Source organism: Electrophorus electricus, chromosome 2 (assembly GCF_013358815.1).
Source record: "Electrophorus electricus isolate fEleEle1 chromosome 2, fEleEle1.pri, whole genome shotgun sequence".
Taxonomy (NCBI): domain Eukaryota; kingdom Metazoa; phylum Chordata; class Actinopteri; order Gymnotiformes; family Gymnotidae; genus Electrophorus; species Electrophorus electricus.
Genome location: NC_049536.1, coordinates 892969 through 910037, shown reverse-complemented (window position 1 = coordinate 910037; position 17069 = coordinate 892969). Strand labels below are relative to the sequence as shown.

At 42.3% G+C, this 17069-nt stretch overlaps 1 long non-coding RNA gene and 2 gene segments (V, D, J or C); 2 read left to right on the top strand and 1 right to left on the bottom strand.

Annotated features, from left to right (window-relative positions):
- The window catches only part of LOC118240975, a 27601-nt gene extending 13189 nt beyond the window's left edge, over nucleotides 1-14412 (bottom strand). The window contains exons 1-2 of the long non-coding RNA XR_004775746.1: nucleotides 14381-14412; nucleotides 12772-12776 (exon numbers count right to left, since the gene is read on the bottom strand). This is a non-coding gene — a long non-coding RNA (uncharacterized LOC118240975). The remainder of the gene's footprint in view (nucleotides 1-12771; nucleotides 12777-14380) is intronic.
- LOC118240963 lies at nucleotides 9057-9621 on the top strand. The segment is given in 2 exon segments: nucleotides 9057-9147; nucleotides 9314-9621. Coding segments are annotated over 2 exon segments (360 nt in total).
- Nucleotides 13494-17069, top strand: LOC118240967. The segment is given in 3 exon segments: nucleotides 13494-13548; nucleotides 13678-14037; nucleotides 16903-17069. Coding segments are annotated over 3 exon segments (423 nt in total).

Genomic DNA, 17069 nt, shown 5'->3' with positions numbered 1-17069 from the left:
CCTGCACAGTTAAAGCTTCAGCAGTTCTGCAGGTGTTGTGAAGAACAAAACAATGACAACAGACCAACAATGAAAATGGCAGATTACATACAGAAATGTACCACTCCAGGCTGTGAAGATGATGTCACACCCTTCCCAAGGAACCACACTGTTAATGGGCTTTGTTGTTTTCATATTTAACAGGATTCCATACAACTTTAATTCAAATTTGTTTGTTTACTCTGCAGATTTTACTCCAGAGAATTTTCCAAGCATTTATGTATTATATTTACATTTTTGGCATTCAAAAATATAAATGTGTGAGTGAATTACAAAAGTGTCAGTACAAAATGCAGCAGCGTCACTCGGTGTCTGACACTGAAGAGAGAGGCAGTTCCAGTTTTATTGGCATCATGATCTCAAGCACAACCTGTGAGCAGCCAGCCCTGCTGTGTGATTCTTTTACACATTTTGTTGCTTTAAGTCAGATCATCTTAAATAGACAGTTTCATAGTGAGCTGACAACTTTAATTACTTCATGTTGTTGTCGAGCTCAAAAGTGAGTAGCTAATATTAGTAATGTTAAAATAGTAAAAAATAGCAGTTAAATAGTAATGTCCATCTATCTTATTTACACAGAGGTTCAATTTATTTTCCTGCCATTTAAAGCTGTCATTTAAACCCACAATAGAAGATGATTCCTTGTCAATTCCTGTCAGGTAAATTTTAATTCATATTTCATCAACAAGACAACTCAGAAGATAACTAATTTGGTTGTTAAAAATATCAACTCTGTAGCTAACTACAGCTAATCAGAGCTCTTTAAAATATTCACGAGGCCATCAGTAAAGGGAAAACAGACTGTTTCATTCTTGGGCCACAGTGTGAGAGGGGGCACTTAGAGCTGTAATGTTCATCCTGGGAGGGAGGGGAGAGGAAACTTTGCATGTACAGCACCTGCTTCAGTGCTCTGGGAGTGTTTATAGTCCTGTGAGTTTAACACTTCATGACTGAGAGCTGCCTGCCCCAGAAACTTCACCCACAGCAACCATGACTTTGATCCCCATCTTCATCTGCACACTGCTCCTCTGGACTCAAGGTAACTCATTGCTTTACCTCTGTGGTGAACTATCACTGTGACACAGATCTACTATTCTTATTTAAAAAACTATTCACAGGGTTAGTACTACTATATAATAGCATATGTACAGTTAATTGTTAACTTTTTTGTGTTTTGTATTCATTTTTTAGGATCCAGAGGTCAGGTAACAGTGACTCAGGATTCAGTGAAATCTGCTCTTCCAGGAGACACAGTCACCATCAACTGTAGAACCAACCCTGCAGTGTATTATCACAGCAGCTACGGACATTATCTACACTGGTATCTGCAGAAATCTGGAGAAGCTCCTAAACTCCTGATCTACTTGGCTACTAGCTTACAATCAGGAACTCCAGCTCGTTTCAGTGGTAGTGGATCTGGATCTGACTTCACTCTGACCATCAGAGGAGTCCAGACTGAAGATGCAGGAGATTATTACTGTCAGAGTTTACACAGCATTGGTGGTAACTGGCTGTTCACACAGCATTACAGAGGCGTACAAAAACCTCCCTCAGTCAGACTGCACAGAGACTGCACTACTGCAGCTGGGACCTACTGCAGGTGTTGAGGCGGCGGATGTGATACAGCACAATAACACACTCTGCGGAGGAGAGGAACCAAACTGCATTAAATCACTACTGAACAACACAGTTCTATAGAGTACCTCATTTATACTGCAACCTACTCTCAACTGCTCAACTCACACTGTAATCTCAAACCACTCACCACCATGCCATTTATGTCACCTGTAAATTATATTGTAAAAATCAATTGTGGAAGACCATTCTGCCATCCATAAAAAATTGTAGTTTTATATTTTGCTGTATTTTTGTATATTTTTGTAACGGCCAGAGTGCCGCAAGGCGAGGAGTAGCACACACAAGCTCTCCTGATGAAGACAGATGTTAAGTAAGATGTAACGAAATGTCAAGACACAGGTAGGTGAGGATCCAAATGCAAGAGTTTATTGAAACACAGGCAGGAAGGAGTCACGAGGTGGGTTGGTAGAGCAGTTGTGAGTGAAAGGGGGATTGTGAAGAGGAGAAAGGGGGGTCTAGTTCAAAGTCAAAACCAGCAGGCAGAATCCGAAGTAATCCAAAGGGCTGAGAGTGAGGTGTCATCTAGGGGGGAAGCAGAGGTCAATATCCAGGAGAAGCAACAAGAACAAGGAATGCTCTGTATGCATAAGAATAATACAGTACTTCACGAGTAGGGTAGGGAAACCGGGAGGTTATAAAGGAACATGAAATAGGAGACAAGTGTCACCTATCAGTACACATGCGAGGGTGATCTAGGTCTGGGCAGGGAAAGGCTAGTGGGTTGGACCGATACTGTCACATAAGCACACACGAATAACTAACATATTGGCATTCACATGAAACAGGTGAGCTCAGGCAACAGGTTCCAAACATAATTTGCAACACTAACGTGAAAATAAACAGAAAAAAAGACTGACAACGATGTACATGCCCACAGCGGTTTAAATACATACAGACATTACTTGATAAACCACGTGTAGGTGTGGGCAAACATGGGCGTGGTTACAAAGGAGATGAAGAACTCCCACAGAACGCGGTGGGCTGTACCATGTGAACAGTGGGAAGGAGAGCATTCTGTGACATATAATTGATGCCGCAGGGTTGCACAAATCTCTGGAGAAAGTTTGGGCAATTGTTGAGGTGCTAACCCCATCCAACCTGACCCAATTAAAATAATTTTTAGGTTTAATTATAGCTGATTCATTCACAACCTGGATACCATCTTGAATCCATTGAATGCCCTGTTGTGTAAGGGTGCACAGTGGCATCGGTCTACAGATTGTGGATCTGTGTTCAGGAGGGTAAAGGAACAGTTTGTGTCACACAATGTACTGACACATTATGAGCATCAAAACAGCATGTGATGCATCACCCTACAGTATTGGTGCAGCCATCTCTCGTGTGCTTCCCAATGGTGAAGAGAGGCCAATAGTTTTTGCATCAGGGACACTCAGCAAGACAGCACAGAATAATGCACAAACTGAACGTGAGGCCTTGGCAATGATTTGGAGTAAACAAGTTCCACCAATATCACTACGCACATGGCAGCAGCATGCATGCAGAGGTGGGCTTTACTCCTGTTAGTGCACAATTACTCCACTGAATACAAGAAAGCATCATCCCAAACGTTGAAGGTCTCTGTGCAGCTGCTGTTACAAGTGGAAGACAAAGAGAAGGTGGACACTGGTGATGTCTACTTGAGACAAATGGAATCACTACCAGTGAGCTCCAGTGGTATTGGTTATGAGACACAGGCAGACCCTTATCAGGGTACCATACTGAAACCTTATCAGCAGTCCTGACGCTGAACTGTCTGTGCAGTAAGGGTGCTTAATGTGGGCCATGAGAGTAGAGTCACTGTCCCTCATAAACTGAGCTCCAGAATCCTTAAAGAGTTGCACACTGGCCATCCTGGGGTGGTCAGAATGAAGGCTAAAGCCTGTAGCTGTGTGTGGTGGCCTGGTCCTGATGCTCACATTGAGCTCCAAGCAAAAAATTGTCAGTCCTGCCAACAGATTCAGAAAATGCTGTGCCATGCTCCTCTCCACTCGAGGGTTTAGCCCAGTATCCATGGCAACATACACACATAGACTTTGCAGGCCCAAGTGAAGACCATACGTTCATGGTCATTGTGGAAGCCCATTCTGGACATGCACAACCACTTCTAAAGCAGGTGAGAATCTGGCCAGCAGGAGCCATCTCTGTCCTTCAGGACTGTTTTGAGCAGATGACATGGATCACGTTCAAGGAGGCTGCTACTAATAGTGACGCTGTTAACCTGGAGGAATATACAGCATCAGTGACTGGCTACATCAGCAAGTGCATTGATGATGTTACTGTCTCCAAGACCATCATGACACGCCCCCACCAGGAGCCGTGGATGACTGCTGAGGTGCGCATGCTACTGAGGACCCGCGACTCAGCCATCAGAGCAGGTGACAAGGAGGCTCTTAGAAAAGCGAGAGTCAAATTGTCACATGCAATCAAGGAAGCAAAGCATGCTCACACACAGAGGATCCATGGACACTTCAGAGACACTGGTGAGACGGCATTCAGGAAAACATCACCTACAGGAAAACATCACCTTCCTGTGATGGTGATGCCTCCCTCCCAGATGCACTGAATGACTTCTATGCACTATTTGATGCAGAGAACAATGTTGCAGAGGAATAGTCTATCCCTCTGCAAAATGACCAGGTGGTATGCCTGACTGTGGCTGATGTGAGGCGAACTCTGTGTGGCGTTAACCCATGGAAAGCTTCTGGACCAGACAACATCCCAGGTCGTTTGCTCACAGAATGTGCTGACCAGCTTGCAGATGTCCTAACAAACCACCTATGTGACAATGCTGTTCTTAGATTTCAGTTCAGTATTCAACATCATCGTTCCTCAGCATCTGATTGGAAAGTTGAGTTTACTGGACTTGAACACCTCCCTTTGCAACTGGATCCTGGATTTCTTGACTGGTAGACCTAAGTCAGTCCAGATCGGGTGCAGCACTTCCAACACCACCACACTGAGTGTTGGTGCTCCCCAGGGCAGCGTACTCAGCCCTTTGCTGTTCATACTGCTGAGTCAAGAGTGTGCAGCAATGCACAGCTCGAACCACATCATCAAGTTCGCTGACGACACGACCGTAGTGGGTCTCAACAACAAGGACGACGAGTCAGTATACAGAGAGGAGGTGCGAGAACTGGTGAGCTGATGCAAAGTCAACAACCTATATCTGAATATTGACAAAACAAAAGAGATGGTTGTTGACTTCAGTAGAGCAAGGCGAGATCACTCCCAGCTTACCATCAATGGCTTCTCAGTGGGAATCATCAAGAACACCAAGTTCCTTGGTGTTCACTTAGCGGATAACCTCACCTGGACCCTGAACACCAGTTCCATTACCAAGAGAGCCCAGCAACATCTTTACTTCCTTTGGAAGCTGAGAAAAGCCCATCTCCCACACCCATCCTCACTACCTTCTATAGAGGTACTATAGAGAACATCCTGAGCAGCTGCATCACTATCTGGTATGAGAACTGCACCGTCTTTGACCGCAAGAACCTTCAGAGAATAGTGGGAACAGCTGAGAAGATCATTGGGGTCTTTCTTCCCCCCATCACGGACATCTACACAACACGATGCCTCTGTAAAGCCACCAGCATTGTGGGAGAACCCACACACCCCTCACACAAACTGTTCACCCTTTTACCATCTGGAAAAAGTTACCACAGCATCTGGTCCCTCACCTTTAGACTGTGCAACAGCTTCTTCCCAGAAGCCATTAGACTCCTGAACTCTGGCTAATTCCAATTCCAATTCCAGCAAACGGATACTACACACACACATACACACATGCTTATACACTGTCATGAATGTGCGCACACACACACTCACACATATATACATACATACACACATATCCATACACACACACATTGTTTTTGTATCAGAGTAGTTGCTGAAGTCAAACTTCACACACTCCTGTTGCAGTCTTGCACATTATTCCTACTTGCTGCTAGAATACTGTACTAAATAAGCACTGGACTCTGAACTGTTCTGGCTGCTACCGGAGACTGCTATGTTCAGTATAGCATGTCACTGACTCCTAGGCACAACCCACTTTCCATATCCCCAGTACTGCATACTGGTCAAAATTAATGCACTGTCTGTTCTTTGTGTATTGGTCCTGTCCTGTATTTATTTATTGTATGACATTATTGCACTGTATTGTATTGTTCGCACTCGTGTAGAGTGTTGTCTGTTAGACTTGTTTTGTTTTATGTTACACCATGGTCCAGGTGGAACATTGTTTTGTTTTTGTTGTGTACATTTATATAGCTGAAATGACAATAAAAGCCTTTTGAACCTTTGAACCATTCAAAGTGGCCTAAAGTGGAGCTCATGGACTCCACATCCATAGACAGGACCATGTGAGTACTGAAGAATCTATTCAGCTGTGATGGAATACCTGAGGTCCTTGTCAGTGATAATAGACCACAATGCATTGCACAGGAGTTCGCTGCATTCCTAAAGGCCAACCATGTCAAGCACATTCAGCCACGACTCGGAGAAGCAGAGGAGGTTGCAGTCCCGAATGTCCCTCTGGAACTTTATCCTGGCCCAGAGGTCGTCAAGCTTGTTGTCCAGAGACTGGACATTGGCTAGCAGGATGCTAGGAAAGGGAGCTCAGTGTGCCTGAGCCCTCAGCCTGTTCCTGACGCCGACTAGCTTTCCTAGAGGGATGCTGCACTTATCGTGGTTTGGGATTTCAACAGCACTAACTTCAAACGTGCAGTGCCCAACCTTTATCAGCACATGACCTTCCCCACCAGGGGAAATAGGACACTCAACCACTGCTACACCCCATACAAGGACAGCTTTGAGGCACTAACTCATCCACTGTTTGGTAAGTCGGACCACGCTGCCATCTTCCTCATACCAAAATATAAACAAAGGCTGAAACGGGAAGCTCCAGTTCAGAGGGAGGTCGCGTGCTGGACATACCAATCGGTGGCCGCTCTGCAGGATGCTCTGGATGATGCAGACTGGGACATGTTCTGACACAGCACTAATGTTGTCAGCGAGTTTACGGAGGCAGTAGTAGGGTTTCTTGGGAAACTGGTGGACGATATGATTCCAAGAGCCACCATTATAAAGTTTCCCAACCAGAAGCCCCGGGTGGACAAAACCATCCACGAGGCTCTGAACTCTCGCACTGCTGCCTACAATGCAGGGATCATCAGTGGGAACATGGACTAGTACAAGTCCGCGAGGAGAGTGTTTAAAAGAGTGAATGCCAGGAAGGCGGCAGGACCAGACAGTATCTGCAGGAGAGTCCTCAAAGCCTGCGCAGACCAGCTAGCCCCTGTATTCACCAACATCTTCAATATCGGTACTGTCCCATCCAGCTTCAAGCGATCCCCGTCCCAAAGAAACCTTGACCCTCCAGCCTCAATGACTATCGCCCTGTTGCCCTCACATCAGTCATGATGAAGTGCTTTGAAAAGCTAGTCAGAGACTTCATCACATCTTCACTGCCAGCCTCCATGGACCCAATGCAGTTTGCATACTGCCACAACCGCTCCACTGATGACGCAATTGCACATCTGCTCCACACCACAATTACCCACCTGGAGGGGTAATTATGTTAAAATGTTGTTTGTCGACTACAGTTCAGCATTTAACACTATGATCCCCTCCCTACTCACTACTAAGTTGGGGGATCTAGGACTGCATACATCCCTGTGTGACTGGATCGCCAACTTCCTAATAGACAGACCACAATCAGTACGGGTGGGCAACTGTGTCTCATCCACCCTCACCCTCAGCACTGGAGCTCCTCAGGGTTGTGTCCTAAGCCCCTGCTCTACTCACTGTACACCTAAGACTGCGCAGCCACTTCCAGCTCCACCATCATTGTCAAGTTTGCTGACGATACCGTCGTTATGGGCCTGACCTTGGACAACGATGAGAGGGCCTACCTGGAGGAGATTAAACACCTGGAAAACTGTTGCCAGGGAAATAATCTCCTCCTAAATGTCAGCAAGACAAAGGAGCTGATTGTGGACTGCAGCAAGGAGCAGGAGCGGCACTATCAACCTGTGAGGATCAATGGAACCACGGTGGAGAGAGTAGACAGTTTCAGGTACCTTGGTGTTCACATCTCGCAGGACCTGTCCTGGTCCCGCCACACCAACTCCCTGGCAAAGAAGGCTTGTCAGCGTCTTCACCACCTCAGATGCCTAAGAGACTTCAGACTGCCCTCCAAGGTACTGTGGAACTTCTACACCTGCACTATCGAGAGCATCCTCACGGGGAACATCGCAGTTTGAGAACAGCACCAAGCAGGACAGACAAGCACTCCAGAGGGTGGTGCATTCAGCAGAGCGCATCACTCATACAGAACTTCCTGACCTGTAGACCATCTTTTACAAGCGGTGCCAGACCAAGGCCAGGAGTATTGTGAAGGACGCCACCCATCCCAACAACAGGCTCTTTTCTCTGTTGAGGTCAGGGAATATATATATTAAATATATATATATTTAATTGCCTTATGCACCCATTTCTTTCCTCAGTTTGGACAGAGCACTCACAAAACCATTTCACTGCGAGTTATAGTGTTTTTGACTATGTACGTGACAAATAAACCAAACTTGAAACTTGAAACATTCACTCAGCTGCAGACCATCCATCTGAAATGTTTGTGCGAGTTTGCACTGAGATCCTCCAAGTCTTCCTCCATCACTGTCCAGTAGAGGTTAGACACAGTTTTGCTGACCTACCGTAATACTCCAGATCAGGGCCAGCAGTTTTGTACTCGTCTTGATGCTCTGAGACCCAGAGTACTGTCTGCTGTAGGGGGCCTGTTCTGTTATGGGGCAGAATATTCCCCTAAACTGGTTCAGGGTCAGATGCCGTCTACCCTCTACCTCTAGAAAAAAAGATAGAGAATTGTAATTACTAAGACTTTCTTAGTAAGGTGGGAGGAAATGTGTATTGCTGCTGTCTATATTCACCACTAGGTGGCAGTGTTATTCACATAGCTTGGGTGAATGACCTAGTAAAAAGGAGAGTTCCAATTCCACTACCACATGTCCAAAGTGCTATTGAATGTAGACATTACATACTGTCTTTTCTAAATGTTCTACTGATGTAGACATAACACAGGTGTCATCAATACCAACATGATCTGCAATGTCAGGAAAACCAAGTGTAGAAAAATCATGACAGAATGTGAGAGTGCAGCACATAAGAGAGGATTACTGAGAGCTCTAAGAGGAGAGAGAGAAGAGAAGAGAAGAGAAGAGGAGTGATTCTATCATTTATTTGATAAAGTGAATCAGATGTACAAACTAGTGCTGTGAGGTGAAATGTCAGTTGTCTTGTTTGCATATGTGAGCTGCTTCACTGCTCCACACACTTTAAGAGCTGTAGTGGTGATCAGAGAGTGTTCAGTCCTTTAACACACACTGACACACAGCACAATGATGATGTCACTCATTCTACTGCTGGGAACCCTGGGACTCCTCACTCAGGGTGAGACAAACTGAAATAAGTTTAGTTTTCATTTTTACTTGGTTTTGGATGGTCATGTTTATTTGCTGCAATTTTAATTTTCAAAGTTACAATATGTTTAATTTGGATTTTATTTATTTAAAATTCTTCCAAATTTAAATGTTATTTTGTATGTGATTCTTTTTAGAATCCTTTGGGGAAATAATCCTGACTCAGACTCCAGGATCTCAGTCTTTTCAACCAGGACAGACTGTTACTATCAGCTGCAGGGCCAGTGAGAGTGTTAGCAGTTACCTCCACTGGTACCTACAAAAACCTGGAGAAGCTCCTAAACTCCTGATATATGATGCATCTATCCGTCAGTCTGGGATTCCAGATCGTTTCAGTGGTAGTGGATCTGGTACAGAATTCACTCTAAAAATCACTGGAGTCCAGGGTGAAGATGCAGGAGATTACTACTGTCAGCAGGGTTACACTCCATTCACACAGTGTTAGAGTGCTGTACAAAAACCTCCCTCAGCTGTAGAGGAACTGCTCTGACTCAAACACAGACTGATCTGAGATCAGCTGCAGAGCTGCTAAATCTGGAATCACATCAACTCCAAAATACTACAGTACTGAACTGTTTGATCTTTTAAATTGTCATCATTGTGTAATGGATACTTACATCTCTACATATGTAGCAGGTTAATGTCTTTCCTTTAAACCAACCCCTGATAACGTCCTGCTTCCACACTCAGGTTCTGGACAAAGGCAGTAATATATGAACATCACTGTGGTGTATAAGGACAGGTGAACACTACCTAGTGAACTGGTCTGAGTTACTCCTGATTCTTATAATCATTTTACTGCTGTTTTTATCCTGGAGATCCTGGAAAAGCTGCTGAGGAAATACTGTGTTAAACTGTCCAGACAGCAACTGGTATGTGGAGTTAATTCTTCCTTCTTTTTAGAATAAAAGAGTTATTTTAAAGTCCTGATAACTGAATTTCTGTATCATGTTAGGTGATGATGGGATAGACATGGTGAAAAAGTAGAATTACCGTTGAAGTGTAGCTGAATACATCATCCTGGGAATTTCACCACAGGGAAAAGTGAGTTTTTACCATTCACACACTAACTAAATTTTGGCAATGTTAAGAAGAAAGGAATATAATTCCAACTTTTATTTAGTCAGAATTATTGTCTGCCACAGGATAAGGAAACTTAAAAATGCAAGCCAGGATGCAATATTGAGGCTGACCATGTGGGGGCAGACTAATCACATTTCAGGACCACACATGCACATCCAGAACAGCAAACATCAAGCGATCTACAAGAGTGAAGGGATTCCACCATCCAGACTAGACTCAGCTTATACTGTAATGATGGACAGTAGTACAGTAGTACATTACAATAATTTATAGAAATAAGGTTGATGGTAATCACAGAAATGGATGAATTGATCACAGTATGCATCAGACCTCACCTGGAGTTATACAACATGTACAAGGATTGATGAAGCTAGTGGTCAAAACCTTGCTGTAACACACTGGAAATACAGTCAGTGATTCCAAAGGTAACAAGCAACGTAAATAAAGAAACATAAACAAACAACAAAAACCTTCAGTAGGAGAAATCCACAGTAACACCAAAAAGATTATAACCACAGCAAACATAAACTACACACAAAAGACATAAAGATTAAAACACAGGTTACATAGAAAAGGAGACAAAACACAAACTCCTTAAAGGAGACAAACACACTCAATACAGACAGAGTAAAAGAGACCAGACTGCTGGGAACCAAGAACCAGCAGAGTCAGTTTAATCAGCTGGTCTACACACACACACACACACACACACACACACACACACACACACACACACACACACACACACACACACATACACACACACACACACAAGTCCACCACTACTGGCATTAAAATAAGTGTTTTGAATCAAGTTGAGACTTTGTTAGACCAGCTATACAGAAGTATAGCTATACAGTCATATTCTAGTATTTAGCAGCTACGCTTATAGCATATATGAACACAGCAGTCACTGAGGTAGCAGCCAGTACAATAATGTAATGATACAATACTTGAAGAATTCAACACGATAATTGATAAATGCAGTACATGCAGAAAATATTTCTAAGGAATGTGAGAATGTGAGAACAGTGTGTGTATGTCTGTGTGTGTGTGTGTGTGTGTGTGTGTGTGTATTTCTGTGTGTGTGTGTGTGTGTGTGTGTGTGTGTGTGTGTGTGTGTGTGTGTGTGTGTGTATTTCTGTGTGTGTGTGTGTGTGTGTGTGTGTGTGTCTGGTGAATGATGATAATGTGATAATGAATGGGACACATATCTGAGCCTGAATACCTGCCACAGCTCAACCACACAAACCACAGAGAAGGAGGAAACCAGGGGGACCAGAACACCAGCAGACAGGAAGTCCTTCCTCCTAAAGAGTCCCCACATCAGGAAGTCCTTGCTCCTAAAGAGTGCTGTCTGCTCATGTGCTTCCACACATCCACTGATATAATTCACCATTAGAGAACAGAGAGTGAAGGGCTGCTTCTGAACTGCACTGACTGCACCTGCACCGCACCTACACACTGGCACACCTTGAAATACGATGATCTCCTCTGAGGTTTCTTCCATTTACATTCTTAACACAAAACTTTTGTTACAGCCTTAAGCCTAGATGAGGTCATAATATTTAAATAATAAAATACCCTGCAAACTCATTCATTCATTTATTTCTTTATTTGCTTTATTTCTTACATTTTTTATTCATTATCTAAATGTACTTAGTTGAGAACGTAATTTTTATTCAATCTTGATACTGTTTTATTGGTAATTATTTCCTTTGCCTGTGTATGTAATGTTCAGATAAAAATGAAGAACTGAAACTAGTCTCTAGTAAAGTCAATACCAGTCAGAGTGAGAGAGAACGAGAGCAGTGGGGTCAAACAGATTTGTGTTTACAGCCCTGAGAAACCTGCCCTTTCCCAGAATAGAACAACACTTTTTGCAGATGTTCAGCTTTCATTAGCCAAACTTATTCAAGCACAACACACTCCAGTGCAAAGAATCTTACAGTGCAGATAGTGAATAATAAAATAATACAAGAACAGAACAAGTTCAAAATGAAGCTTTACTGAACTGAAAACAAAACTCAATAATTAAAACCAGCTGAGTGGTGAATTAAGAAAAAAGAGCATTCTTCAGACTATAAGCTCCATTGATCAGGGCTGTGTAAGTGTGTTACATCACATTACAACTGACTGAGGTCATCATGGAAGATGGTAGAGCTCCTCCTCCTCTTCCCTAAATGCAGCACTAAGAGTCAGTGAGCTGCTGTGGCTGTAACAGCAGTTCTGTTCTTCTACTCTGGTCAACACACTCTCTTAGACATCCACTGTACAACTCACCAGCGCCCCTTGTGGAAAGTATGTAGACTGCAGGCACCACAAAGATCCTGTACAGAGCAGGGACTAGGCGCACTACACCACACACACGTTTAGAAATCTTTACATAACATTTACTAGATACTTCTTATTTATCATTCTCTCTTGATCTGATCTTTAGCTCCAGTTCTCCAATAATCAGCACACTGTACCATAGTTTTCTGACATTGTTTATATTAAATAGAAATACTACTTGACCTTTAAGAGCATCTATATATTACATTGTATTATAAAGTTTATAGTTATCTAGTATGTTTGTTCTGTTAAATACGGTTCTGTAAGAGGTATTCAGTGGGGTCAATACATCAGACAGAGGCCACAGAGAGTATTTGGTGTTTGGGTATTAATACAGAGAGGCCACAAAGAGTATTTGGTAGACATGTATTGATATAGCGAGGCCACAGAGAGTATTTGGTAGATGTGTATTAATACAGAGAGGCCACAGAGAGTATTTGGTAGACATGTATTAACACAGAGAGGCCACAGAGAGCATTTGGTAGATGTGTATTAATACAGAGAAGCCACAGAGAGTATTTGGTAGATGAGTATTAATACAGAGAGGCCACAAAGAGTATTTGGTAGACATGTATTGATATAGAGAGGTCACAGAGAGTATTTGGTAGATGTGTATTAATACAGAAAGGCCACAGAGAGTATTTGGTAGACATGTATTAACACAGAGAGGCCACAGAGAGTATTTGGTAGATGTGTATTAATACAGAGAAGCCACAGAGAGTATTTGGTAGATAAGTATTAATACAGAGAGGCCACGGAGAGCATTTGGTAGATGTGTATTAATACAGGGATGTAACTTTGCATGTGCAGCACCTGCTTCAGTGCTCTGGGAGTGTTTATAGTCCTGTGAGTTTAACACTTCATGACTGAGAGCTGCCTGCCCCAGCAACTTCACCCACAGCAACCATGACTTTGATCCCCATCTTCATCTACACACTGGTCCTCTGGACTCAAGGTAACACAACTTTATATTTTACATGGCATCTGGATAAGAAGAAACCAACCACAGAAAACACAACATATCAGGTATATGTGGATGAGGTATATATTTATCTGATTAAATTAGTGATTTTTTTTTTTTCAGACTGCCGTGGTCAGGTTACTGTAACTCAGACTCCTGCAGTGAAATCTGCTCTTCCAGGAGACACAGTCACCATCAGCTGTAGAACCAACCCTGCAGTGTATTATGACAGCAGCAATGGACATTATCTACACTGGTCAATGCAGAAACCTGGAGAAGCTCCTAAACTCCTGATTACATATGTGAACACATTACAGTCAGGAACTCCAGCTCGTTTCAGTGGTAGTGGATCTGGATCTGACTTTACTCTGACCATCAGAGGAGTCCAGACTGAAGATGCAGGAGATTATTACTGTCAGAGTTACCATAGTGGTGGTGTGTTCATGAGGACTTTTGGTAGCGGCACAAAACTCTCAGTTGGACGTAAGTAACTTTCACTGCTTATCCAAAAGTTGGTATTTTCTGAAATTATAACCGATATGTTTGATGTTTGATAATGATGGAGACTTAAAACATGTTGCGGTTGCATTTCTTGTGGTTTACGGTGCAACAGCTATTACGAGGTAATTTATCTAATAATATAATGTATGTTTGTAGTTTGTTTAACTATTTTAAAAATCTGAAAAGCGTTTGGGTAAGTTTATGAGTTTTCTAAAGCATTAATGTCAAAGCTCCATATTACGCGGTAAATAGTGGCGAGAGCGGCGTGTTTAGATCAGGAGGTTTTTGTACGGTCAGTAAACGAGATTGTAGCTCTGTGGTGGACTTTCGGTGGCGGAACAAAACTATCAGTTGGACGTAAGTAGACTTTAAGTTTTCTTCACAATTAATCCACGTTGTCTAAGCACGTCAATAAACGTGGTTCTGTAAACCACCCGTAATCTTTTATAGACTAATTGTGACTTTTTTAAGTATCTTCCTATATAATAACCGTTGCTATGTCGTTAGCAATATCGACTTTTTAATTTATACCGATGGAAAGTTTCTTAAGTGTCGTTCAGTAGTAAAAACATACATGTTTCAGAACTGTCTCTCAACAAGCCTTCATCTGCATGCTGGGTTCATTTTAAAAGGTAGTAATATCGGTGCATGACTGGATTTTATCGGTGCAGTTCCCTTATACCGTAATACTCGCATACTGAAGATCAAAACGTTAGCTGTTACAAATACTCAAGTTCTTATAATATACATCTAGAACACAATAATGTATGTCTTTAGATAAATTATCTTGACCTGGATGTTGCCTTAAATGTTGTTATTAGCGTACAAAAATATGAAAAATATCTCTAAAAACACAATTTTTGTAATCAATTGCTGTGATTCTACATAGTCTACATATATCTATCGCATGAACAATAACGATATAAGTCTGAAATAGTTTAAAGGGAGCACCGAATTCAGTTTCATACACACAGTTTTAGAGGCACAAAACTCTTAGATTTAAGTTACTTTCACTCCTTACTCAAAATTAATTTAGTTTCTGTCTTTGTTTTTCTATCTTTATTTCTAATTGTATATTGCATGTATGTAGTATCTTTAATAACTTCTTTCATTACAAAAAAGAAAAGAAAAACAAGCGTCTTTGGGGTTGTATCGTTCACTAACTCTGAAGCTAAACTACGGCGCTGTAAAGAGAGGAACAACAGGGACATTTTGAAGGCAGAATTTTCATTTTGGGTTAATGATTTTCAGATTTACATGTTTCCATTATTTTTATAATATATCTTTAAAGAATTTATTTAAAAACTAAAAATATAAAAAGCAATAACTGAAATCACTTTTATTTAGGAAACCAAGTACATAAACACTAAATAATAACAGTAATAAACAGATGACAAAGTCATTGGCACACACCCTGAGGATGCTGAACATCTGGACACAGTGCTGCTCTATTCTGGAAGGCCACCCTGCCCATGTAAATCTGACTAACAGTACAGACTGGAGCAGGTGTGCGTGTGTGTGTGTGTGTGTGTGTGTGTGTGTGTGTGTGTGTGTGTGTGTGTGCGTGTATGTGTGTGTGTGTGTGTGTGTGTGTGTGTGTGCGTGTATGTGTGTGTGTGTGTGTGTGTGTGTGTGTGTGTGTGTGTTATATTGGGCAACTATATTTTCCCTTGATTTGCATTTCAGTAGGTTTTAGCATGACTATGGAGATCTGCATGTTTGCTGAGACATTTTTTACTGCATTATTCTGTTATTTAATTACACAGGAAAAAGTATTATTATTATTATTATGCCAAAGAGGTGAGATTCATCATGGAAAAATTAGTTTTATGTTCACCTGTGCAGTTTTCATCTGTTTGTGTTTGTGTTAATAATAGTGACGTTTGCTGCCTAAACCCAAACATCCTACTAATATGATATTTTTCATCTTTTGATGAAATTAAACAAAGGGGATATTAAACAAAAAGAGAAACCTGCCCAGTACTGCAATGGTTTGTAGTTGATGAATTGAGCTGATTGCAGAATTAGCAGCTATATAGCAGCTATTAACAGCTAATTAGCAGATCAGTTTCTGAGTCTACAGCTGGAGGAGGTTTCTGAGCACAGCTATCACTATCATGCAGATGTTTGGGTACATTATGACACTTGGAAGTCAGTGGGTTACAACACTGACATCAGTACGGGGTGTCTCTAGTGTGGTCCCTTAGGTAAGGTCATTAATGCTACCTGACGACCTCACTAATAATGAGAGAATGAGAGAACGAAACAAGAGAGTCACACCAGCTTGGACGTTGCCCGAGTCAACAAGGTCCGTGTCAGATGTTGGGGGACCAAGACAATCTGGGTACTGGAACAACTACAGGACACTCATGGACAAGAAAGGAGAACAGAGGACTGTTGGAATGCTACTACACAGGCAACCCCAGTGAGAGAGACTCTATGCAAAGGATGTGGGAACTGTGTCCCCTAGTAAGCAGAGCACTACGGGCTGTGACCCCCATACTGGGAGAATGGCTCCAGCAGATCCCAGGAGCAACCTCTAAGATCTCCATCCAGAAGATCACAGTCTAATTATTAGTACTGTTGTATGTTTCTATAGGATTCATGACAATAGGTCTTACTAATGTTAGTATAGCAAATTATTGAGTTATAAACTGGGGGTAGGCAGGAATAAACTAGATACAGGGGTAAACTGGAGAGAGACAGGGGTAAACTGGAGAGACACAGGGGTAAACTGGAGTGACAGAGGGGTAAACTGGACACAACAGAGGAAACTGGAAGGAGCTCCATCAGCAGATTGATGACTTCTCCAGAGGAATAATAAAAATGGGGTGTCATTTTTTTCAGATGCAGCTGTCTGAAGGGATTAGGGACTCAGTGAAGAGGAACCAGATACACTGATCCTGGATCAGCTCATGGGCATAGATAATATGTTTAACCATCCACATACAGTTTGTACAGTTTTTCAGATGTAATACCAAACACATACAAAATAAAAGTCAATTCTAACATTG